Source organism: Peromyscus leucopus, chromosome 9, assembly GCF_004664715.2.
Source record: "Peromyscus leucopus breed LL Stock chromosome 9, UCI_PerLeu_2.1, whole genome shotgun sequence".
NCBI lineage: Eukaryota > Metazoa > Chordata > Mammalia > Rodentia > Cricetidae > Peromyscus > Peromyscus leucopus.
In genome coordinates this window covers 56,228,354-56,254,289 of record NC_051070.1, presented here as the reverse complement: position 1 = coordinate 56,254,289, position 25,936 = coordinate 56,228,354, and the positions used below count along the sequence as shown (strand labels likewise).

Sequence of the window (25,936 nt, the reverse complement as noted above, 5' to 3'; positions counted from 1 at the left end):
ACAGCCTCTCCCACCATGGCAACCTGCACAACTCAGGCCAAGCTGGGAAGGTGTCTCTGCGATGGCTTCACTGTACACATCTGAGTGGCCACTTTCCTCACAGGCCCCAGGCTCTGACAGCTGGTAGCTGGTCACATTCTAGCCTACATCTATACACTTCCTGTCTGCCTCTGTGTCACCAGCTCACGGGCAGTCCCTCTCAGAGAGGCCCATTCCCCGGCTCAGCTCACTGCCACATGGGGCCAGGCACTGGTGTGATCGGAACACAGGCTTGTCACACTGAACCACCTCCGACGGGCATCCCTAGAGTCCTGCGTTCTTAAAAAAAAAGTCTCCCTTTTTCCATCTTTTTTTTAAGCTAAACACCACGGGAAATCCCACTGAGCGGGCCACCTGGTGGGCTGCAAAGAGAAGCATATGGTGGCGGGAAGGTGTTCTGCAAAGCTCAAACGCAAGCTGGCCATCATGGCACCTGCCATGGAAGAGATCCTGACGCCACCACACAGAAGTGAAATCGTTTTTTAATGTTGTATCCTGTGTGCTGCTGGCGGTTTCTTCCGAAGTGGGCTATCCTGCAAGTCCACTCAGAATGGCTCCGTGTTTGATCCTCCCTGCCGCCCCCTCAGAGTTGAACACACAACAGACTCAGTTTGGCACACTGAACACTCCCCGAAGGAACAGCAAGAAAGAGTGGAGGGCCCAGAGTCCGGACTATTCTGCCAGCCCCTCCCTCCCTCCCCCTCTCCCTCCCTCCCCCCTCCCTCCCTCCCTCCCCCCTCCCATCCCCTGTCTTTGCACCTCTAAAGTCCCTACATCTGGCCTCACCTCACAGGACTGTCATGGGGTGAAATTACTCAGGGCATCATCAGGCTCAGAGCCTGGCATAAGCTGGGCACCTCCAAATCAGCTGAAAAGCCTCCTCCCACCATGCCATGCTCCTAGACCCGCTGGCCCTTGGGGGATGTCTGTAACTGGGCCCCGGGGTATTTTGCAATTCTGTATGACAATAGCCTAAGAGAGGCCACTTATGCTAAGCCACAGACAAATAGATTGAAGCTTTCTGTTTAAAGGCTCAGTCACAACGGGGGGGGGGGGGGGGGCGCTCCCGGATAACGATCTCCTTCATGGAGACCCACGGGCATCCTTCCTGTTTCCGTGCTTTGTTCTGGCAAGCTCTGGGATCTGGTGGCCCCAGCTCCTTCACAGATCACTTACCAAACATCCTCCTCTGGTCTGGTCTGTTTCTGGAAGGGACACCTTAAATGTTGAGCCTCCATCCATCCAGGTCCCTGAGGGTCTCCTCTTAACCTCTACCACATCTTCACCATCTAGAATGTTCCTTGCAGAACTCCCCCATCATCCTCTTCCCTCAGAGCTGTCAGATGGCTGTTAGATTGACCTTCACCCTACTGAAGGACCAGCCTCCGTGTGGTGGTTTGAAAGAAAAATGGCCTCCAAAGGGAGTGGCACTATTAGGAGGTGTGGCCTTGTTGGAGGAAGTGTGTCACTGTGGGAGCAGGCTTTGAGGTCTCTTTTGTTCAAGTTTCTCTCAGTGTGACTTTCAGTTGACTTCCTGCACACTGCCATGCTCCCTGTCATGATGATAATGGACTGAACCTCTGAGCCTGTAAGCAAGCCAGTCCCAATCAAATGTTTTCTTTATAAGAGTTGCCATGGTCATGGTGTCTCTTCACAGCAATAAGGACCCTAACTACGACACTGTAAAGTAGTGTAATGTTAAAACTCTAGTGATAAAAACTCCTATCTCCCACAACATGATACCTGCAGCCTCTGACTCCATTGTCTAGTGGGGTAACTATGCTTCATAGCCTGGGCTAATCCTGCTCACAGTCTTCAATTGGATCTGACCACTAGGACCCACGGAGCATGCTGCACTGGGTGAGGGCTCCTCCTGTGTGTTTCAGAGATGTAAAGGGGCTCTGTGATTCCATCTTATGTTTGGGGGGCCTGACGGTATTGCTGGTGGGTATGCACACGCGCACACATGCACTCATTTCTTTGAAAGACCAGTGTGCATCCAAACAGCCCCACTTTTAACGGGTACTTGGGGGTGGGGTTGTTCTGCACAGAGTCCAAGAGACATCAAGTCACACATCCCACTCCCAGATGTTCACCTCCTCTGGTCGGCTCAGCACATGTCCCTCAGGGCCCGTGATGCCCAGATCCAGGATCCTCTGCTGTTCCTGTAATGTGCAGAAAAAGCCAAGTGGTCAGAGGAGGTGGGTTTCAGGTGGCTGACAGCTAGAGAGCTGGGCAGAACATTCCCTAGCAAGAAGTACAGTGGGCCCTGCTGGATCCACAGTGTCATCCCAGACCTCAGAAACGAAGGGGTCACTCCACTAATCCCAGTCCCACTTGAGCAAGACGGCTCAGTGGTTCTCGACCTGTGGTCTTGACCCTTTTGGGGGTCAATGAATGTCCTGCACATCAGATATCTGCATTATGATTCATAACAGTGGCAACATTACAGTTATGAAGTAGCAATGAAATAATTTTATGATTGGGGGTCACCACAATATGAGGAACTGTATTAAAGGGTCACAGCATTAGGAAGGTTGAGAACCTTGCCTGGGAAAGCTACAAGTAGAGACACACTCATGGCCCACAGCAGAGTATATGATGATGCCCGGGTGTAACCAGGGTGTTCCTCGACTCCATCCAGAACAGCTGCATTGCTGTGCCAAGGGAAAGGGCCTTTGGAGAGTGGGAACAAGCCACATGCCCTAAGAACACTGGCAGGAGATCACTGACTGAGCCCCAGTACCAGAACACCAGGCCCTCTGGATTCCCACACTGGTGTTCAGCTCCCAAAGCTGTCCTACGTTCTTGGGCTTGCTTTCTGCAAGATGAAAAAAGAATGTGAGAGGAAGAGTCCCATACCTCTGCAATGATGTCACCATTCTCTGCATGGACTTGAGCTATGGCACCAATATCCCGGATGACGCTCAGCACTTCATAGATCTGAGGAAGAAGAGGGCAAGCTCAGAGACCAGAACCTGAATCTTCCAGGTCAAAGGAAACCCCCTTGGTGGGGGAAACATGGCATCCAGGCTGCTCTGGTAGGCCGGGCTTAGCCATACTCTCAAGGGGACTGCGTCGGGCCACTCTGCCATTCACAGAGGCAGCCCAACCAAAAGGACAGGAGTGAGGTGTGAGAGGCAGAGGAGGACAGCTCTGCACAGGTGTGGTGAGGGGCCCTCAGTCCATCAGAAACCAAATCTGCCAGCCATGGCCCATTAATCTATGGGCAGGCTATACACACATGGAAGAATGTTTCCCCAGATGGCAGCGGTGACCAGACCAAACAGAACATCAGGAGCCTTCTGAGAAAGACTGACTTTCTTACCTGGGAGTCCGTCAGCTGGAATCGATCTTTGAAAGCCATGTACACGAGGAAGGAGTTTACACCTAGTGACAGACAAAGAGATGTAGATGCGTGAGTTTTAATAGATACGCCTAAACTAAACAACCTAGAAGACAGACAGTGCTGTTCACACATGGGCGTGAGCCCGTGCGTATCTGTGGGAGGAGGGGGGTGTAGAGAAAGCAGAAGAAGAGAAAAAGAGGTGGAGACACCATGGGAACAACAAAACAGCTGTGCAGCCACACGCCTGTCATCCCAGCTACTTGGAAAGCTGAAACAGGGGGATCACACTTTCAAGACCTCTCTGAGCTTCAGAGTGAGTTCAAGCCAGCGTTGGAAGCTTAGAGAGACCCTGTCTCAAAAACCCAAAACTCCAAAGGGCTGGCACACAGCTCAGTGGGAGAGGGCCAGACTATCATTGATGAAGCCCTGGGTTTAATCTTCAGCATCACAGAGTGGAAGAGGAAAAAAGCATGACAGAGAAAGACAGACAGAATGACAAAGCCAACGGGAAGCTGGGAATAGGATTTCTGGAAATTGTTTTTGGGTTTCTTATGATTTTCCTGTTTGGGGACTTTGAAAGTCTGGCAAAATTAAAAGCAGCAGTGTGAATGTACTCATATAGCAGCATAACTCACAACAATCAGAAGGTGGAACGACCTGCCCCACCCCACCCCACTCCCCCACGCCATCCCACCCCACGCCCAGCGCTCGTCAGTGGATGAACAGACACAAAAAATGAGGTCTCTGTGTAAGCCGGAACACCTTTCAGCCTTACAAATAAAATGTGGCTGTGTGGGACAATGGGGATGAGCACAGAAGCCATCCTACTGAATGAAAAACCCAGTTACAAAAGGTAGGTGCTGCAACACCCCATGTGCAGGAGGGACACAGAGCAGTCAGTGTCATGGACAGGCAACACCCCACATGCAGGAGGGACAGAGCAGTCAGTGTCATGGAGAGGCAACAACCCCATGGGCAGGAGGGACAGAGAGCAGTCAGTGTCATTGAGAGACAACATCCCATGTGCAGGAGGGACACAGAGCCATCAATGTCACAGAGGGCAGATGGTTTTATCTAGGCTGGAGGAAGGGGAGAGGGAATTACAGAGACAGATTTTCATTTTAGCAAGATGACGCATTCTGAAGGTGGATAGTGGTGATGGCTTGGGGAGTTTTTATTGCATTTGTGTGTGTGTGTGTGTGTGTGTGTGTGTGTGTGTGCGCGAATGCGCGTGCGCGCACGCGCTTATGCCACAGCATGCACATAGAGGTCAGAGGACAACTTGTGGGGAGTCAGTTCTGTCCTTACATCATGTGTGCACTGGGAATCAAATTCAGGTCATCAAGCTTGGCGCCAAGTGCCTTTACCTGTTGACCCATCTCAGAGGCCCCATACTGATGGATTCAAACCAAGGTGAAAGCTGAGCAAATCCACTCAACTGCACACTTAGAAGTGATTCAAATTGTGCATCTTGGGCTGGAAAGATAGCTCAGAGATTAAGAGCACTGGCTGCTTTTCTAAAGGATTCAGGTTTGGTTCCCAGCACCCACCTGATGGCTCATAGCTGTCTGTAACTCCAGTCCCAGTAGACCTAATAGCCTCTTCTGGCTTCTGCATGCACCAGGCACTCACACAGTGCAGAGACACATGTGCAAGCAAGACACTCATACACATAAAATAAATGAATAATTTTCTAAAAAAATTCTAACACTATATATGTATATACATATCATTTATCACCTTTTAAAAGAAAACCCTTTCTCAAAATAAGTATTTATTCTGACTTTGACAAGAAGATGAATTACAAACTTCTGACTATGAAAATGGCCTTTTCTTTGGCAAGCCATGCTGGTTTGAAGAAGCATTTCTTTTTTTAATGAGAAAAAAATCCATTAGCTTGGCAAGCAGCTGTCCATCCTAGCATCTTGGAGTTCTTGCCTCCCGAGGCACCAGACCAAATATCCCTGTCCAAGAACCATCACAATTCTAAACAATTGTCTTGACAACCTCAGAGCCTCGGAGCTTAATTCAAGCCACCTGGGGATGCTGGAAGCTGCCTGAGCTAAAGGCCTCTGGGCATCCCAGTTTTTCATTCCATGCTAGGCAACAGTTGCTATGGTAACCTGCCTAGACTGATTTAGGATAGACTGAAACTAAGAATTGGAAGTTAAAATCCAACAGCAACTGGGTTTTCTCAAGAAGCAAGAACAGTTCTAACTAGAAGCTAGAAATGCCAGAAGTGTGTTTGGAAGCTCTGGGCCCTAGTCTGGTTCCAAAATGATTTTAGGGTTACCTCTTCAGAGGTGGGAAAAAAGTTACAGTAGCATTGAATGGCCACTAAGGAAAGCTGTTGCCTCCTAGCTGAAAAAAAAAAAAAATGAGATCTACTTCTGGATGGAGATGTATCACTGTCTCCTCTCCTAAGAGGGAATCACCTGGCTAAGGGACGCCCCTCTGGAAGGCAGGTTCACCTTAAGCCATGCTAAAAAGATGGGAGGAATAATTACCCTTTAGCTAAGGGAATGAACTTTCCATCCTAGAATTCCAGCTCCCTCCTGGAGTAGGTTTCAGGGCTACAGCCATGAGGCTTCACACATCTGCTCGATTTTCTGAATTACTCAGAAAAAACGTTAGCTTTTCCACTTCTTCTTTCTATCTGTTTTCAAAGCGTGCTGTCTCTAACACTCTGAGCTTTGCTGCTTCTCTGAGCTTTCGAAGCTCCCCCCTCTCCCCCCCCCACACACCCCCGACACCCCCCATGGCTGCCTGTCTGCCGTGTGGCTGCCATGATGCCAGTTTAACCCAAACAGCATGATCTTTTCTCTTTCTCTCTTCTCTCTTCCTCCGCCCTCCAGGCAACTCACCTATCTTGGGTTTTTTTTTTTTTTTCCTTTTAAACTCTGTTAAAATGGTTCTTGAATGTCAAAAAAGAAAAAGTAAGAGTTTGCAAGGTTGGGGGAGGGGGATAGTTACCTCCATGCTAGGAAGGAACTTAAAGAACATCTTATTCACAGGGCAGATAATAATTCAAATTATTAAGATTCAAGTGTTTCATGAATTGCCCCACGTCACACAGCTAGTCTGTGGACAAGCTGGCTTGCCATCCTAGAGCCTTTTATACCGGATCTGTGGGTGCTTCCCCACCAGCTTCCATGCCTAGATATTTGCCTCCACTTTTCACTCATAGCATATACTGCTTCGGACTCTGAACTGCTAAGAACAAAAAAATTAGTACTACTTCCCCACAAATCAAGACCCGGTGATACCAAAGAGTGACTCCTATTCCACAGCCCAGGAAAACCATGTGGTTCAGCTCCACTACCTGAGCCCCCCAAGTCTCCTGTGGGCAGGAGTCCTGGGGCACCTAGAGGTAAGTGAAGACACCTCTGGCCTCCCTGGGGTGGGATTCCTCCCCAATCCCTGGGATTCTCTGGAGCAGAAAAGGCCCTTCAGGTTGTCCCAGGTTTGAAGAGTCTCATAACCTCCTCAGCGAGCCTCATTCTTACAGGTTTGTATGACATGCTTGCCCCAACACTTCAAAGACAAACCGAGTGCTTCACTGGGCCTTGGATGGCCAATCACTCCTTGAGACCAGAACCCTCAAGTCAGAGATCGGTCGGAAGCTGTTACACAAGAAGACACCCCAGGGCAAAGCCACACTGTCTTACTCATCTAGGCTTCTGCTCCCACACTGGGGTAAGGGCCCCTGTAGTCAGCCTAAGCTGTAGCCTAAAACCTCCCACCGCTCGCTCGAGGAAGGCTTTGAGTCAGAACAAAGCATCTCCAGTGGAGTGGCAAGACCTACCGTGGTCCTTCACCAGCGCTTCCATCTCCTCCTGGATGCCCTTGTGCCACTCCGTGATGTCCACGTGCAGAGAATAGTCGCAGCAGGACTTGCTGTCCGCCCACTCCCTCCATTGATCAAAAGCAGCCAGCAGGCTTGTCCCGGGCTCAGGAACCACATGGTCAACTAGGAAGGAACAGACATTGGTCGTCACCCCGGGAAACGCATGAGCAGGTATTCACCCACTTGAACCCTGCACTGAGCCTCCCCGGGTTCCCACTGGAGACAATGATCTCTCCAACAATGTCTAGGAATGCACTTAAGCCAGCTGAGTGCTCCACAGGGAGAAACTTTGCATGGGACAGCAGACACGTGAAACCGCGCATGAACTACTCAGATCCGATTTATCAAACCCGCGGGCCTGGGACCTGGGGCGCATTCCGAGGACAATGAGTCCTTATGGACAATGGCGGTGTCAGAGGGCCAGCTAGAGGAGCCAAACCCTTCTTTGTGCTCCCAGCTGCTGTGAGACGCCCCAGTAGACAGTCAGGCCTCAGAGAGGCTGGAGCGGGGCCATGTACGATGGGCCTCTCCGAAGCAGCCAGCAGCCTCCGCTCACTCCTAGCCACTCAGGTTTCTACAGTGTAATTCCACTCTGTAATTGAAGGACAATCTTTCATCTTAAGAGTTTAAAACATTTTGAAGCTGAGCTTGCTGTAATATTATTACTAAGGCAGGCTGATATTTAGGACAAAGACCATGAACTCAGGCTGCTCAGTTTGTCCGCTGGCCCCATTGGTTGCCCGCAGGTGCCCCTGGGTACACTGCTCTGCTGTCCTAAGTCTCCGTGCTGCTTTTAAGGGGGATTGTATTACCTGCAGACTTTGTTATGAAGATCACACACAGACAGAATGTCTATCAGCCTTACAGGGCTCCTTGATTTAAATCCCCCGGTGCCTTCCTTTGCACTGCAAATACACTTTAAAGTCTCCAAGGAGCCCTTCAAGAGCCTGGCTGACCCCAACAACAGGACCCCGAGACGTCTCTGTCTTGTCTTCTATCTCCAGCTGAACAGGCCATCTTTCAGTTGCTACATCAGGCTGCTTCCTCTCACCCCAGGGCCTTTGCACATGCTATTACCTCTCATAGGTTCCCTGGAGAGCTCTTGCCCCGGCTTCCTTGATGACATGAGGTTTTCTAGAACTATTATCGCCCATCTTTTGCACACACACACAACAAAGTACTACGATTCCAACTGAAATTAGCTGTCCAAGGTTCAATCAAATTCATGCAACAATGAGGAAAAGGCTCAGGACTTGGGCTCCTAAAGCAATGAACTATTCTTCCAAAATGGAATATTAGATTTCTTATGCCCAGGTTCAAAACCTTCAGATGCAACTACATTGTGATTGGCATAACTTGGCTTCATACATACCAAAGATATGATCATCAGATACAGCAGTTACCCCTGCCTGGTCATTATACATACATGTATTGAATGTCACACCGAAACTCGTAAGCCAATATCATTACCAGATGGCAATTAAAATAGATGTATTTTATTTTTATTTATTTATTTTTTTTTTTTTTTGGTTTTTTCGAGACAGGGTTTCTCTGTGTAGCTTTGCGCCTTTCCTGGAACTCACTTGGTAGCCCAGGCTGGCCTCGAACTCACAGAGATCCGCCTGGCTCTGCCTCCCGAGTGCTGGGATTAAAGGCGTGCGCCACCACCGCCCGGCTAAAATAGATGTATTTTAAAACACACTTCTAAATTTTGTTAGAATTCTTTTCTTTTTTTTTCACACTTGCTCATTGGGGACTTCTCAGGGACCAGCTCAAAGAACCCGTCTATGTAACGACAGGGCTCCACAGCTACCTAGTATCTAGAACATGGTGCCAACTGATGAGGACTTTGGCAAAATGCTACCCTAGAAACTCCATCAAGACAATTCCAATTTTTCTCCCTAATCTGTGCTCTCTACTCCGCCCCACTACCCCCAGCAACAACAAAAATACCACTTTGTTAGCAGCAAGCATTCTGGAGTGTCTGTGGCTCAAGCCCGCCTCCTGCTTCCCTCCCTCTCCCCCATCCCACGCTCCCAGGAAGCCAGGCAGACCTTGGAATACCCTTTATCTGCAGCTGCAATCCCCATGCACATCTGCCAGGAAGGGCCGACTCCAGCATCTCCCCAGAGGCCGGCTACATCTGACCCTAGCAGACATCTCCAGTCTCCATCACGGCCTCTGTCCCTGACACGGTCGCCATCCATGGCCATCCTGTGGGTCTCTCACTCCTTTGACTCAGCCTGTTCCTGCCCACGCCATGCTCCTTGCTCAGGGGTGGCCCCTCGCTGAAATCCTCTCCCTCAGTCCTTTCTCAAACAGCACCTCCCCATCGAGCTCACGACACTGCCACCATCTTGGATTGCACTGCCACCTGCAATAGCTTCTGAGCGACACATACACACATATACTCACACACACACTCAGAGACAGTTTACTTGCATATACACTCACTCACAAACACACAGACACACACACATATCCTCAGTCACAGACATATCCACACATATCCACACACACACACACACACACACACACACACACACACACACACACACTACAAAGCATACGCTCCTCAGAGCAAGGACCATGTTCAGATACAGGAGAGGTTCACTGAATGCCCCATGTAATTACTTCTTGGCACGCACATCTCGCCTTTCAATCAGTTGAAAAAAACAAATGGGGTTAAGTGTTCCCTCAATATCTGTGAGCAACATTCTAGGACACCCCTAGGATGCCAAAACCCCACAGACACCTAAATTCCTTGCATTAGTATGTGCACACAGCCTGCTACATCCATCTGTATACTTTTGAGGGGAGGCTGAGAATTGATCCCCGGATCCCAGCATGCTACAGTTGGGCTCCACTCCAGACCCCCTCCATACACCTTATAGCCTCTCTATATTGCTTGCTTGCAGGACCTGATGCAATACCACATAGCACTCTGCCTGTGTGGACCTGGTGCTTGCATTGAGGCAAATTTCAATTTTGCATTTTGTAACTTTCCAGAAATTTTTTCCAAATGTTTCTTATTTGCGGTTTGGCTGAACCCAGAATTAATTGAATCCACAGATGCAGAATCTTTGGATCCAATGGGTCAACTGTGCTCTCCTGGTAACAGGGTTAGCTTTCCCATCCAACCCATAGGGCTGCTATGAAACCTGGAGACCCTCCTGCCCCACCCCGCTGGACGAGGAATGTTCCTTCTACCAGACATGGTAGGAAACCAGCCTTCCTCAAAGCTGATTTTTCTAAAATAGAGATGATTTTAGACAAAGGTAATATTACATCTACTCAATCACCAGCACCCTCCATCAAATCAACCAACTCAACTTGGTACATTTTCTCTACATCTTTTTTTTCTACATGCTGTATTTTATTCGATTTCCTTATCTATAGTCTATCTCCTTCCCAGAAGCTTTAAAGCGGCTTTAAAAAAAATACCCAAGCTAGTCCTGACTAACACACCAGAACACAGGTGTTAGAGGCAGGAGGAGCTTGACAAGTGTGAGGCCAGCCTGGGCTACATAGTAAATAAGCCAGCCAGAGACACTCAGGAAAAGTAGATAACAAGAAGGAAGGGGAAAAAATGGGGGGACATTAAACAAATTCAAGAACAAAGTTGTATGTTTCATGTTTGTGTGTGTGTGTGTGAAGACATATATAAATGCATGCATAGTTGTGTGTACATGTGTGCAGACCTGTATAAATGCTTTGTTCGTGTCTTTGCATGTTTCCACCTATGCAGAGGCATACATACATGCATGCATGTTTGCATCTACGTGTGTACGAATCAGTAGATGAACGTTTTGCAAGCTTCCCACATCTGCTAAACTTCAAGTTAGGCTCTCAGGCCAGGAAGTCTGACATCAAGCAGATCTCTTTCCTGGGAACCATTGCTCAAGAGGACACTGGGAACAGCAACGCTCAGTCTGGGAATAATGCTCAGCCCACTGAGTATAATGACCATTTCAAATGTCTCAATACTGCATTGGATAAAATGGTTTACATCTACACGATGAATGCTTTGATTTGCCCATTCCAGAGAATAAAGACTAAATTCCCTAAGCTCTGTCCCTAGACTGGCTCTTTCATTCTATTTATCCTGTCAGTAATAAACATGGCTGCTTTGAGATACTCTTCTTAAGATTTCATATTTTCGTTTTATGTGTAGGGGTATTTTGCCTGCCATGGAAGTCTGTGCACCATGCGTATCCATGGTGCCTACAGAGGCCAGAAAAGGGCACCAGATCCCCCCTGAAACTGGAGCCACAGGTGGTTGTGTCGCCATGTGGGTGCTGGGAACCAAACCTGGGTCGTCTGGAAGAGCAGCCATCTCTCCAGCCTCCATGATACGCTTTAAAATCCTATGTGAGCTCCTTACCATTAAAACATACATGTTCATGCTCCCCCAGGGCTGGGCATCAAACCTAGTGTCTTGTGCGTGGCAGGCAAGACCATTTCTGAGTAACTGGGCTACACTGTCAGCCCTCTGGCTTTTATGAGAGAGAAAGTTTCTTTCAACAGCACACTTCTTTCCGTAAGATCTGTCTGCTTCCTTCTGCACCTAAGGAGCTCCACGCAGGATGCTCCACGCAGGATGCCTGCTCCGGGGACAGCAAGCAAGGAGCCTGCTGTGGCTCAGCCTCCACTCACCCTTCCACAAAGCTGCAGGGACCGTGGCCAGAGACACCTTCAGATCAGTAACAGGACCCAGAAAGAGCCTCAGACACTATGACGCCATGCTTCTCCATCTTCAAGGAACACGAGAAGTGTCTTGAATGTAAACCCCGGTTCATGCCCTCACCCCTTGCCTCTGTTCTGGGACCACGGGTCCAGATGGGAACCTGAGGAAGTGAGTTTCTGATAAGCAGCCATTCTGATTCTGGCTGGGGACGGACTGTTTTTCCATTCGCCTCTCCTTCCATTTCCACCCACTAGGCCTTTGAGGGCCTGTCCACCACACAATGGCAAGGCCACTTTCAAAACAGAACCAGTTCCCTAGCTACCAGGCTAGGCCCTCCCTCCACAGCCAAAGGCAGTATCTGATTAGTGAGCTGTGGGATCCCCAGCACTTGAGAGAAACAGGCCGATTTCCTCTAAGCTAATGACACTTGCAAACGTGTCCCCGAAATGCCTGCATGAACTTTCCCACCGTTCTCCTTCCATGGAAGGTCTCCTGGGAAGAGCTGTTTCTCGGGAACAGGGCAGAGGGGTCATGACCATTTCCGGAGGGAGCAGGGGTCCTTGATGAGGATGCAAAGCAGAAAACCCCTCACAGAACATCTCTCTGGTGACCTTCCTGGGTTAGCTGTTCCTGTGAGAAAGGCGCAGCCACTGGCCAGCAGCCGGCAATGACAAGGGGGTGAACAATAGGGTCGAAGCACCCCAAAACCTGGGTCTGCTGCCTGTGGTGGCCTTCCTTGTGGGTGTTTACTGAGATTTCCGGACTCATCTATAACCATGCACAGCGGAGGAGGGTAACACGAGGCACAGGGAAGAGTATCTGTGAAATGCCTTCCACATGATGGCTCTCATTCCCTCCTCAGGGCATCTCCATGGAGTCCATAGACTCGGGTCCTCCTGCTGTAGGATGAGCCAAGCGCAGGCCCTGGAAGGATGGCCTGGACATGCTTTAAGTGAAAAATCCCAGAATTTCCAGAGAGTGACTGACTACAAATTGTCTTAATTCTGAAAGTTCTAAATTCCAAAATGCTCCAAAATCTGAAATATCGTGACACCCGTGGGACGTTCCACACTGATCTCACATGACAAGTACCAGCCAAATTGCAGACATGCTACCCAGTTGTACAGAATTGCTTTCAGGGGTCAGGGGAGGAGCTTGGTTGGTAAAAGGCTTTCTTAGCATGCCTGTGTCTCGGTCTCCAGCACTGAGAAAACTCAGGTCTGTAATCTCAGCATTTAGGAGGTGAGGAGGCTGATAGATCAAAGTAAGATGGAGGCCAGCCTGGTATACATGAGACTGTCTCAAAAGAAAAAAAAAAAAAGGCCCCAGACATTACATACGGTCAGGAATAAACCTTTCTTAGGAATTTCACATTTAGACCTGAGACCCATCTTCAAAATAACTCTATGTATATGCAAATATCTTACTCTGAAATTTTAAGCTCTTCTTATCCCAAACACTTCAGACGAGGGACACTGGACCTGTATTATTGCCTGTCCTATTATTACAAAAACCATCAAGGGATCCTACCTCTTTTTAAGAGCTTGACTGAACTAAGACAAAATTCACCCAGTTAAGGGCACAACTCTATATTTTTAGTATATGCACATTTCCATACAAGCATCATCCCATCTAATTTTAAGACACAACCCCCAAAGAAGTCCAATACCCATCAGCCGTCCCTCCTCATCCCTTCCTTCCCATTAGCCCAAAGCAGCCGCTAATCTGATCCCGGTCACTTCACAGGAAACGGAAGTGTACGCTGTGCGGTCTTCGGGGTCGCCTCTGGCCCTTCCACACATCATGAAGCTTCCAAGGCCAGCCCAGGCCGCCCACTCCAGCATGAGTCAGCACTTCACCCCTCTTTATGACCTGCAGCGGCTTTGACATCCCATCCTTAAGCTTTTGGACATGAGTAAAATATTAAGACACGAGGAAATTAACTGCAAACTTGGAAAAGCCGAATACAGAGTCCCTTTGGAATTGGCAGTATTTCGAAAGACTCGGAAATTTTAATTTTTTTTTTTTTTAAGATCACTGTAGGTTTTATTTGTGTAATGTGTGGTATGCATGTACATGTGTTTTCACATGTGTGTATGAGTGAGTGTGCATCCTTGTGAACACACATGCAGAGGCCAGAGGTTGCCACCTGATGTCTTCCTCAGTCACTCTACACTGAGGCAGAGTCTCTCACTTGAAACCACAGCTCACCAGTTTGGCTAGCCTAACTAGCCAGCCAGCTCTGGGGTTTTCCTGTTTCCACCCTCTGAGCGCTGGGAACCCACACTCTTACATGATAAGCACCTCCCAAGCCCTCACATGCGATCTTTAAGAAATGGTGCAGGAAGATGTCTCACACCCTTCATCCAACTTCCCAGTTTGCACCCTTCTCCGGCTTCATTCCCATTTCTGACAAGTACTCGGGAGGGGATCTGAACAGCTAAACAGCAGGCCTCCGCCTGGCTGAGTGATACCGGCCCCTCACCTCCTCTCCTCTCCCACGACCTTCATTTGCCTCAGCGTCCCTCAGAGCCCATCTTGGTCCTAGCACCTGCCAGACAATGGAGTTGAGATGGCTCCCTCTTCATACCAAGCAAAATTCCCCCCATAAACACTTAAGTGGGGGACACTGGTGATGGCACCTGTCACCCCAAGGGAGCTGCCTGTCACAAGATACCTAGAGCTGCCTACCTCTGACGTCCACCCACCCAGACTTCCTTCTCAGACTGTGCCCGGTGGGAGGACGTGACCCATTCCTTCCCAGCTTCAGGAAGATGATTCTAGGAGAACGCAGTCAGGACAGGAGATGGAAGTTAGGAGCAAGGCAGAGAAGGTCGGCACTGCTAACTCGGAGACGTCTGACGCTCCAACGCTTTGAACAGCATCTCCAGTCTTCACTCCAATCCCAGAGAAGCCTGCGCGTTCACAGCACCCAATTCAAGAAACGGCAGCTCTCCTCCTCTCCAGCAATCATCGGCGGCGGGGAGGGGACTATGACGCTGTTACAGTGTCACACCCCAGCCTGTATTATTTCACAGCCATCCTGTCGACTCACATGGGCATCATCCTGGCTGAGCTCATCCCAAAGTGATGTCATGTACCCTCCTTCCATAGACACTCAGTGTAGGTGGGCCAGGGTGGGCGGTGTAGGTGGGCAGGGTAGGCGTATGACCCTCCAGTCACAGCTGGGGGACAGTAAGCCCTGTGGTTTATCTGCTATAGTAATTTTTTTTATATTTATTTATTTATTTATTTATTTATTTATTTATTTATTTATTTACTTACTTACTTATTTTGGTTTTTCGAGACAGGGTTTCTCTTGTGTAGCTTTGCGCTTTTCCTGGAACTCACTCTGCAGCCCAGGCTGGCCTCGAACTCACAGAGATCCGCCTGCCTCTGCCTCCCGAGTGCTGGAATTAAAGGTGTGTGCCACCACCCCACCCCACCCCCACCCCCACCCCAACCTGCTATAGTAATCTGAATGAGAAATGCCCCCCTAGGAGCTCAGGTATTCGTTAGCTTGGTCCTCAGCTGGTGGCACTGCTTAGGGAGGTTTGGATCATTTAGGAGGCATGGCCTAGCTGAAGGAAGTGGATCACTTTGACAGTCCTTTGCCTCGGCCCACTTTTATTTCACCGTCCCTGCTTCCTGCATGTGGGTGAAGATGTGACTTCTCTCTCTCTGCGGCATGTTCCAGCCGCCTGCCGCCCTGCCTTTCCCACCGTTACGGACTCTGTTTCTGAACTGTAAGCCAAAATAAATCCTTTCTCCCCTAAGCTGCTTTGGTCATGGGGTTTTATCACGGCAACGGAAAAGTAACCCGTCCAAACTGGGGGTGTGAAGCAGTTGGCCTTGCCCCCTGGCCTCCAGCGACAGCCGTCTTCCAGGCATTGTGCTGGAGTGGTTGGTTACCCATGGCCACACCCTTGTCTGCCTTCCAAACACAGGCAGGTCCCCCGGAAGCAGGCAGCTCTCAAGGGAACCCCAGGGTCAAAAGACAAATACCCCCCCTGTGTGGGAGAATATGGATTCAGGGCATCAGGTTAAGAGCTTGTCAACATGTCGGCACCTCATAAAACCCTTTCCTCCACGCAGCTCACACATGCACTCCTGGCAGCCCAGATCAAAGGCCAGGCTAATGAAATCTGCGTGTTGTGATGAAGGGTCATTTATAACATGCAAATCCCTTGGAGAGTGATGAGTCAAATGATCAGCAGTAATTCCCTGACTCATCAAAAGCAGATTGGGGGGGGGGGGGTGAAAGAAAACAAGGAGCGGGTGAGAGCCCTCAGGCCATCTGCAGGAAGCAGGAGGTCAAGACATCAAGAGCAGGTCCACCAGACTCAACTGGGCATGGGCCAGGCACAGGAAGAGAAGGCTCAGAACGACCCTCTCCACCACAAACGGCTTTACTTGCGTTCTAGGGCTTGATGGTTTGAGCGCATTCATTCATAAAGGTTGGTTGGACCCAGTTTGGGCATTATCTGAAAGTCTTATCAAACCATGAGCCATGTGGTGGTTTGAATAAGAATGGCCCGCATAGGCTCGCATATTTGAATGCCTGATCTGCAGTTGGCAGAACTGTTTGGGAAGGATTAGGAAGGGTCCCCTGTTGGAGGCAGTATGTCACTAGCTGTGTCTGGGGGGGGGGGCACTCCATCCCCAGTTAGTGCTTGAGATGCCCCCTCCCGCTCGCTCCTTCCCTTCTCTCACGGTTATGGATCAGATGTAAGCTCTCAGCTACTGCTCCAGTGCCATGCTTGTCTGCCTGAAGCCACGCCCCCTGCCATGGCGATAAGGGACTCACCCTCTGAAACTGTGAGCCAGCCCTCAATTAAATGCTTCCTTTTATAAGCTGCCTTGGTCATGGTATCTCTTCTCAGCAACAGAACTAAGACAAGTCACATGGCTGGAGAGATGGTTCAGTGGGCAAAGTGGCCCAAAGGCTCGCTGTCCAAGCGTGAGGACTGCAGTTGAGATCCCGGCATCCACATAAAAGGCAAGCGTGCACCTGGAACCCCAGTACAGGGGGCAGCAACACGCATATCCCGTGGGACTTGGTGACCAGCTAGTCTAACCAACACTGTGAGTTCTATGTCCAGTGAGAGACCACTTCATGAAACAAGGCAGAGAGCAATGGGGGGAGACATGTACATACACACAGGTGAATACACACACACACACACACACACACACACACACACACACACACACACACCAGAAACCTTGAGACCTAACAATTGATCTGCAGAAGGCCTCAGGGGGCTTTGTACACAGGCTGTTGCCATGTGACCACGAAGCCCACTGACATAAGCTAGCTGGGCAGCCTCGACCTGGAGAGATTGTGCAGCTGAAATCAGAAGGATGTCAAAGGTCTGCTGGGACCACCCCACCGCTTTCCTGACAAAGACTCCGGGTTCTGGGCAAGTTTTGAACATGGCATAATCAGGGTTGTCAAGACGGCCCCGTGGGTGGAAGTACCTTCCGCCAGGCCTGGTGACCCGATGTTTGAGGTCCAGAACCCACAGTGTAGAAGAAGAGAACTGACTCCTGGAGGTTGTCCTCCAGTCTCCACTCCATGCACTCCCCCACCATGCATGAACATACCTCTACACACTAAATAAATGTATTGGTTATTAAAAAAAAAAAAAAAAGATTTTTTTTAAAGATGCATAATCAGATGGAACAGCTTTGGAATTTAACTCAGGTCTGAATCCTAAATATTTGTTTTCCTTTTCACTATAATAGAAGAAAATGTTACCCATAATCCTACCACCTTACTAATAATTATTCATCATCCCTATTATTCCCCAGATCTGTCATATAGACACATATATTTAATGGGGTGTAATCACAGGCCATGCTCATTTTTAGTGGTGTGGGACTTTATCTTAAGAACATGTTGTGTTACCATCTTTTTGATCCATCTTCTAGTAAGAGTTATCCGTGGGGGTATCCATCAATTTCACCATTTCCCTAAGGAACAACCTATGGCTTTTTCTACATCCCCCAATGACGCATAATGTCCTTATGAACATGCTCATGTTCCTAACCGGTCCCCTACTTCAAAGTCTTCCCTGGGGAGGATGCTGGGGTCAGCACAAAGGGACGGACTACGGCTCTCAATTCACATGACCAAAGCAGAATGGCTTGACTCTGCCCCAAGCAAGTCACGGGGACGTCACTCCAGATAATACTGGTGCCCACTTTACAGGTTTGCTATCTCAAGGGGTGAACACAACACGCCCTTCACTCTCCTTGGCTGCCTTTGTTTTAGAAAACTGGCCACTTTCCAAGCTCCATCTAGGAGGACCGAGGAAGACAGGAACGATTCAGCAGACCAGCTGTGCAGAGTGACTCACAGTCTCACGAGAGCCTGGTCCAGTGGCCACTTGGGCCATTTTAGCGCTCACTCTTCTTCAGCTACCAACCTGCATCCAGGACAATTCCCAGCTAACGCTGACCCGTTAGGCACACAGAATGGAGACAGGGTTGGGAGGACAGCCCAGGCCCTAGTTCCTAGCACTGAAAGCCATGGCCATCTCTACTTCATGTTCACCTCCCGGCACTGACAATTCATAGAAAACACCATCTCTGCAGCAGAATGACACTCCTGTCGCCCGGGCAAGGAAGCGAGCAAAAGCAAAGGTGAACGAACACCCTAGCCAAATGCTGCCGGCTCCGGGCTGCTCAGCATTTCTCCAAGAAAAGTTGAAGTCACTGGCTGAGGGAGGGGTGGGGTTCCTGTTTCCCGTCCTTAGACAGGCACTCTGGGTCAGACGCTGAACAAACACCATCACTGACAGCAGCTACGGCCCCTCACCAGAGAGAGAGAAACGCACTCTGGTTCAGATGGGTGCGTCATGCCTGGAATTCCTCTAGCTCTGACATCCTGAGAGGAACTGTGCCCAGCCCTGCCGGGACCCCGCCCTCAGAAACCCTGCAAGTTCCCAAGCTCGCCAGCTCTCACATGCTCAGTGCAGACCACGGGGACTCCCTCATCTGAAAAGACAGGATGAAATACTTGCTCGTTCAAAGACATGTCAGAGGGCCAGGAAAATCCATATTACGTGAGAACAGGCCCCAGGGCCCTAACTGCCCACTCCAAGCTCGCAGGAAATGAGGACATGACAAGCTGCAGGTCTGGCCTTGAATCCAGGCGCTACACTGATAAGGTCCAGGAAGCTGAGCAAGTCAATAACTCCTCCGTGCCTCATTTTCCCCATCTGCAAAAGAGGTATAGCTACGTGTCTACCCCATAGTATTGGGAAACTGAAACCACAGTGTCGGGTGCGCACCTGGGTACCTCTCTCACTGCTTGACCCTCCCTGGACCTCAGTTTTCTTATCTGTAAAACAGACATTATTCTAACACCTGTCGTGGCACAGCAGTTGTTAAGGCCTTACAACAGACATCCCATTAACCCTGCGTCAAATGACTAAGTAACACGGGACAAAGCTGTTTCTGCAATTCCCGGCCAGTGCTGTGGTCCCTAAAGGATGAAGCTTCTCTTGGGGAGACCAGCCACACGACCCAGCAGCAGGGGAAGGGGAATGAGGGTGGCCTCGAGCAGGGAATTCCAGCAAGGCAGAACAGGGTGTGGGGGGAACTGGATAAAGACTCTGCAGAGGGAAGGCCAAGGCCACAGCACCACAAGAAAGGCTTGGAACTATGAGTCATCCCTACAGAGGAACAGACTTCTTCAGAAACAGACCAAAACCCAAGGAACAAGACGAAGCTGTCCTATTTACGGGATAAGTGGGTAAATGGCAGAGATCCTCTGAGGATTGTCGGCAAAGAAGACATCTCAGTTCCTGGGGAAATTCCCTGCACTAACCCCCACCACCCCCCATGCCGGGACACCAGGATACAAAACAAAACAAAACAAATCCTCCTCTCTGGAAAGTGTGAGGATCAGGTAAATTTGCTTCCCGATGTTAAGAGGACCTGAATGTGGGGAAAGCTGCCAATCAGAGCAGATAGCAAACTGGCCTCATTAGCAGAGCCCTCTGTCATTCCAATAAAAAGCAAAGCAACCTGATCCTACAGGTTCCTAGAGATCTCCCCACGCATCAGGCCCATCCACAGCAGGCTTTGAAAGTGCAAGAGCAACACTCACTTTCAAAACCCCTAGGGACACAGGAAGCCCAGGCTGGCTGGATGTCTGGCTCATTCCCTTCCCCATGTGTATATATATGCACACGGATGTGCGTGTGTGTGTGTGTGTGTGTGTGTGTGTGTGTGTGTGTGTGTGTGTGTGTGTGTTCATGTGCCCATGGGTGGGTGTACATGCATGCACATGGAAGTTCATACATGCATAGCTCCCCTACCCTACTTCTTGGGGCCTTTGGGCCATTTAAGGGAAATAGAAGAGACACTTCCCAATTTTCACCACAGTCTGCCAGAAATAAACTCCAGACGATGAGCAAATTACAGAAAGAGTAAAGAGATGTGATGAGCCTGGGGGACGGTGGATGACAAACTAAAGATTTGCCACTTGAGGCTAGGTCAACCCTCGCCAGCCGGGCTGGGCTCTGTGAGCACCACCTCAGCACTGGCCAGCTAGCCAGATGAGGTGGCTGGAGAAATATGTCATTCATGACACTTCCTCTGTTTGTGTCAGCTTTCAGTTGCCCTGGGCTACAGGACCACAGATTTGGTGCAGGCTTGCCAAAAATAAGAGGTTTGGGGGCAGGGTGGAACATCAGAAGAGAAAGAAAGAAGGAAGGAAAGAAAGAAAAGGAGAGAGAGAAGTTAAGAAGTTAAGAAAGGTCATATACCACAAGGCTCCCATGTGCAAAAATGCAATTAACTTGGTTTTCATTCCAGAAGGTTCCTTGTCCAGAAGACAACCCAAGGACACACTTGAGGACTTAGTCTTCCCGTTAGCAGCGACTAACAGCAACATGCACATTCACTTATGCAAAGCTAGGTTAGTATACTCCCAAAAGCCCAAAGGCCACAGACAATAACAGGAAAGGACGCTGTGCCAATCCATGAGAAGGGTCGTGTTTACATTACTCCTGATGTCCACATAGAAATACTACAGCCCGATGACCATGACCCTCTGTGAAAACACAGATTGAAACAAACACAACAGTGCTCACACCTCTATCTGAGGGCACAGTTTACAGCTACTACATGATTAGCATACCGGAAGGAGCACCTGGTTCAGATACTACCCACAGGGGACACAGGACCCCATCGGTACACGGACAAACATCCCCCCCTTGTACAAAGGCTGCCAGGACGGCTCCCCGCGCCGTCAGGAATAGATCAACTTTCTGGGCTTGGAGCTAAACTAAGAAACAAAAACAAAGGAACTGGCCTTCACTGTTTGTTCCAACATTGCACAATGCCTCTTCCATCCCCTCCAAATGAAGTCCCACAGGGAAGGAAGACTCGGTGAGGTCATTTGTTGACTGGGTTCAATTTAAAGCAAAAAAGAAAAAAAGAAAAAGTGATGGTGTTTTCCTCCTAGGAACCTGGACTGAATTCAAAAGCACAGCACAAACCGTATCACGGCCTCGCTGGAGCCTGACAAAGTCACGACACTGGCCGGTGCCTCCCTTTTCCACTGGGGATGATGCCTCATTGGTCTGCTTTGTCCCTGGTTAATTAGAAAGACTGAAGAGAGCCAATCTGGACAGTGCCTGACAGTGCTGGTGAAACCTGATAAGGGACCTGTGCTTAGCATCCAGGTGACGCCCACCAGCACCCCACCTCACAGAAACACCAGCATGTGCTCGCAATAACACAGCCTCACAATAGTCTCTCCCTGTTCTCAGGGACAGCAGGGCTAAGGAAGGGCAACCCAGGTGGCCAAGCACAGCTCCAAATGCAAAAACAGCTGAAAGCTGAAAACCTGGCAAACCCTAGTCGCAATTCATCCAATCAGCCAAAGAAAATACTCAATGGTCATTTGTTTTCATGAATATCTGTACCATTCTTCTATCCATCTATACACACAAATGTATTTTTAAATACAGCATTAAAATAGTATAGAATATAAATTATTCATCACTAAAATGCTTTCTTTAAAATAAAAAGGGGAGGAGTCCATTCGGCACAATGCTATTTGCCTATAGTTCCAGAATTCAGAGAGTGAGACAGGAAGATCTCTTGAGCCTAAGAGTTTAAGACCATTCCAGGCAACAAAGAGACCGTATAGCAAAATAAAATAAAATAAAAATAAAAATGAACTGATTATGGCACTTACGGCCAAGCCTAATGGCTGTTCAATCCCCAGATCTACACAGTAGAAAGGGAGTTCCAAGTCGCCCAACTTCTCCTCCGGCCTCCATGTGCAAGTCGTGAAGTAGACACACACACACACACACACTCGTGCACATGAGTGCAGGAGAACAAGGAAGGTGTTGGATCCCTGGTGCTGGAGCTGCGTGCAGCTGAGAACAAAACACAGGTGCTGGAAACGGAACTCGGGTCCTCTGCAAAGGTAACACGTGTTCTTACCTGCTGAGTCTTCCTTCCCCCCAGGTCCACCTTTTGAGATTTTTTTGAGTTTATAGAAAGTAATTACTTTTAATTCACTAAGCTTTTCTCTTAGGTAGCATATGTAATATTATATTCTTAAAATCCTTAGTTTTGTGTCACTCCTGTAAAAAGAATATTTAAGTTATCTTTTCCCATTGGTCATTTATGGCTTATTACAGTTCATGTAAGTAGTATCATATTCTTATTATTCTTATTATTATAGAAGCTTTTAACCTTAGTACACATTTTCAAGCTGATAAGCTTAATAAACTTCTCTATAAAAAATTGCAAATATTTTCTTCCATCAGTCCCTTTGAATAGTTAAGAAATGCACTGAAAAAAAATTGCAATAATTTTATTTGCTTTGTCCATGCAGACAGCAGTTCTGAGTCCCACTTTCCTGTGGTGACCCTGACATCCAATAATCTGCCTGTTTTCTACCTATGACCTTGAACTTGTTATATCAGGATTAGCAAAACAGGTTAAAAACTGAGCACGTACATGTCTATAATCCTAGCACTGAGGGGGTGGGGGGAATACGGGGGCACTGATACACGGCACAGCTCAGGGGAACCCTGAGAACGAGACGCCGAAGAAAGTCAAGTATACAAGCACCCAGGTTATGATACTACTTACATGAACTGTCCAAAATAAGAAAATCCGTACAGACAGAAAATGGACTCACGGTTTTCATGAGTGTAAAATGAGGAAAAGACACAGGTGACCTCAACCCTGCCCCAAGGCCAGACCCCCTTCAGTGCGCCACCCAAGAAATGATGATAACAAAGAAGATCTAAGTCCGGGGTGTTCAGCTCTACCACTCCCTCAAGGGACAGACTGACATGGGTGTTACAGCCAGCACTTATAAGGGCTTTGTCCCATGATCTAGGAGACCTGACTCTCTCCTGAGCCGGAGGCCGTGCCCCGCAGGAGAGATGTCCCACCAAGGTGCTGAAGGAGGCGGTACACAGGCCGCCCTCCCCTGGGAGGCACAGGGCTCAATGAAGCAAAGTCCTCATCTTCAAAGGAAGGCAAGAAAAATGTTTCTCTAGACGGTGAGACCGGGAGAACTGCCATGATTTGAGTGGGTCCCCCAAAGTTCACAGTGCTCCCCAAAGTTAATGTGTTTAAAATTTCACCTCTAAGTTCTTGGGTCAGAGGCAGGGACTTGAGGAGGTGATCAGGGCTGGAGGAGGTCACAGGGATGGGGCCCCCACGATGGCACTGATGATTTTACAAGAGGAAGAGAGGCCAAGTCTGGCCACGGCTCACCATGTAGCGCCTCCCCCCTGTCACTTTGCCCCACTGCCCTCTCCCAAAGCCACCACCATATTCTTGGACTTCTAGACCCTCATCAATGAACCCCACACCCTCTGTGCTTTACAAATGCCCCAACCTGTGGTAGCAGAGCCATAGAAAGCAGCCGAAGACAGGAAGTCTCCAGCAGCCCCAGCTGAACGCTCTTAACGAGGGGGGGGGACTAGCGGGCCACCTCCCCGCCACCTCTGGAACTCACCCCAGTTCTGTCTAGTCTGCAACACCCTGAGCCCTCACTGAAATGCTAGGAGGCAAGAGAGGCTTCAGACAGGCAAGGAAGGCCAGGCAGACATGGAGCAACTCGCTGGAGCTAAGAAGCAGCAGTCTATCCCAGAACTAAGGTCTCCTGATTCCCTCCTTCATGTGTCCTTGAGAGTGTGAGGCCTCACATTCTTTCCACTCCACCTCATGTTTCCTCAGTGAATCCCTGGGATAGCTACACAAAGGAAAAACAATGCCTTGGATCCCAACCCCAGACTCGGGTGACGCTCCTCCCTGTCCCCCGGACTCCCCCAACTTCAGAAGACACCTCATCCCTGGGGTGTGTTGCAGTCAGAAATAAAGAGGGCTGAGCTGATGAACCTCACAGAGACATGAGAAAGAGGAGACCCAGAAGCCTTTGGGGGCAGCCTGCCTGGGGACAATTGGCTCAAGCTGGCCCTACACTGAACAGGGCTTGGGGCCGCTCCACAAATGGAATTAAGTTAGACTGGCGAATTCAGGGCGTCAGTCACTCCTGGGGGCTGCTGTCCAAATAGCCCTCTGGGATGTAGGGGAAATCTAGGTCACAGAGGCAGGGCTTCTGTGGGGAGATCAGAGACACTCGGGAGACCACCACGGTGGCAAGCCTCTCCTCCTGGGTGTAGCCGCCCTCTTAGTGGGAGATGGACAATAACTGATCATTTTCTCCCTCTATATTACAGAAAAAGGAAAGGCACTTTGAAGTGATGGTTGGTTGGGAATGCAGGATAAAGCCTGAATACTAGAATCTTTCCTGCCGCAGGGAGATTGGACGGAGCCTAATCCTGCAGGCAAACTCACGGGAGGGCCTGTGCACAGGATTTCTGTGGCGTCCACAGACATTCTAATAATAAATAAAGAAGTAAGTAAATAAATAATCATGAATGCTTTGGGCTGAGGAAACAGCTTAGCTGGTTAAGAGCTTGGTACCTGCCTTACAAGCATGAAGACCTGGGTTCAATCCCCAGAGTCCTACAAAAAAAACTCGGACATGGTGGTATTCGCTTAGGACCCCAATACTGGAGAAAATGAAGATAAATGGATCTCTCGAGCTGGCTGGCCTAGCTTCCTTGGCAAGTTCCAGGTCAGTGAAAGACCAATTCAGAGAGACCAAAAAAAAAAAAAAAAAATAGTTAGATGGTGCCTGAGTAACGCGAACACGCATGTGCACGCACACACACATGCATGCATGCAGCCAAGTTCTCTGGCTCTGATCTGAGGTCCTTATCTACGCTCAGAGAAACAAAGCAAGTCCCATGGCTTCTCTGGGCTTTTTCCCATTCCTTCAGTTCTAGCCTGATAATCAGCTCTTGACCTTCAAGGTCAAAGGGAGGACCGGAAATGGGGGCCCAGGGTTTGCCGATTCCCAGTGCACCGAATCAATTATCTGCACTTGAAAAGGAACTTTCTTCTCAGGTCTTGTGACAAGGACAGAATCCTGTCCGTGACTCCTGCTGATCTGTAGAGGAGTTCAGAGGGCATCTAGGAGGTCAGTTCTCATCAGAGTTCATCGGAGGACAAGGGAACAAAACAGAAGAGCGCCTTAGTGGTCCAGCAACACGTGTCCGCCTTTGCTTGGATCAGCCTGGCTGGTGAGACAGTCCCCATGTCAGTCACATTAACAGGATGCAGACTGGAGTGTATCCACTGGGCAGGACCTTCAACGTTTGTCCTCAGAGAAGTTCCACGCAGTTGCACAAAATGACCCATCACACGGCCACAACTACTCAAGCCGTGACTTCCTGTCACTTCCCACTTCCCACTCTGAAGCACAAGTTTCTTTTCCTCCAAAATATTAAATGCCCACAACCCCTGCCCCCACACAGTAGGCTTCAGAGTAACCCTGAATACTTGTCGGGTCTCTGGGGACAGGGTCTCCTCCTTATACTCTCTCCTGGGTTTAAGAGTGGGCTCTATTCAGCCTGGCTTTTATCTGTTATGATTTGTGCTGATAACGAACTCA

General features: G+C 49.2%; 1 protein-coding gene across 2 annotated transcripts in view; it reads right to left on the bottom strand.

Annotated features, from left to right (window-relative positions):
* The window catches only part of Dpysl2 (dihydropyrimidinase like 2), a 100,025-nt gene that overhangs the window by 19,483 nt on the left and 54,606 nt on the right, over window positions 1–25,936 (bottom strand). For both annotated transcript variants that reach the window (XM_028890023.2, XM_028890024.2), the window contains exons 4-7: window positions 7,194–7,358; window positions 3,368–3,429; window positions 2,902–2,982; window positions 2,136–2,204 (exon numbers count right to left, since the gene is read on the bottom strand). In XM_028890023.2, coding sequence (XP_028745856.1) covers window positions 2,136–2,204; window positions 2,902–2,982; window positions 3,368–3,429; window positions 7,194–7,358 — 377 coding nt within the window. The remainder of the gene's footprint in view (window positions 1–2,135; window positions 2,205–2,901; window positions 2,983–3,367; window positions 3,430–7,193; window positions 7,359–25,936) is intronic.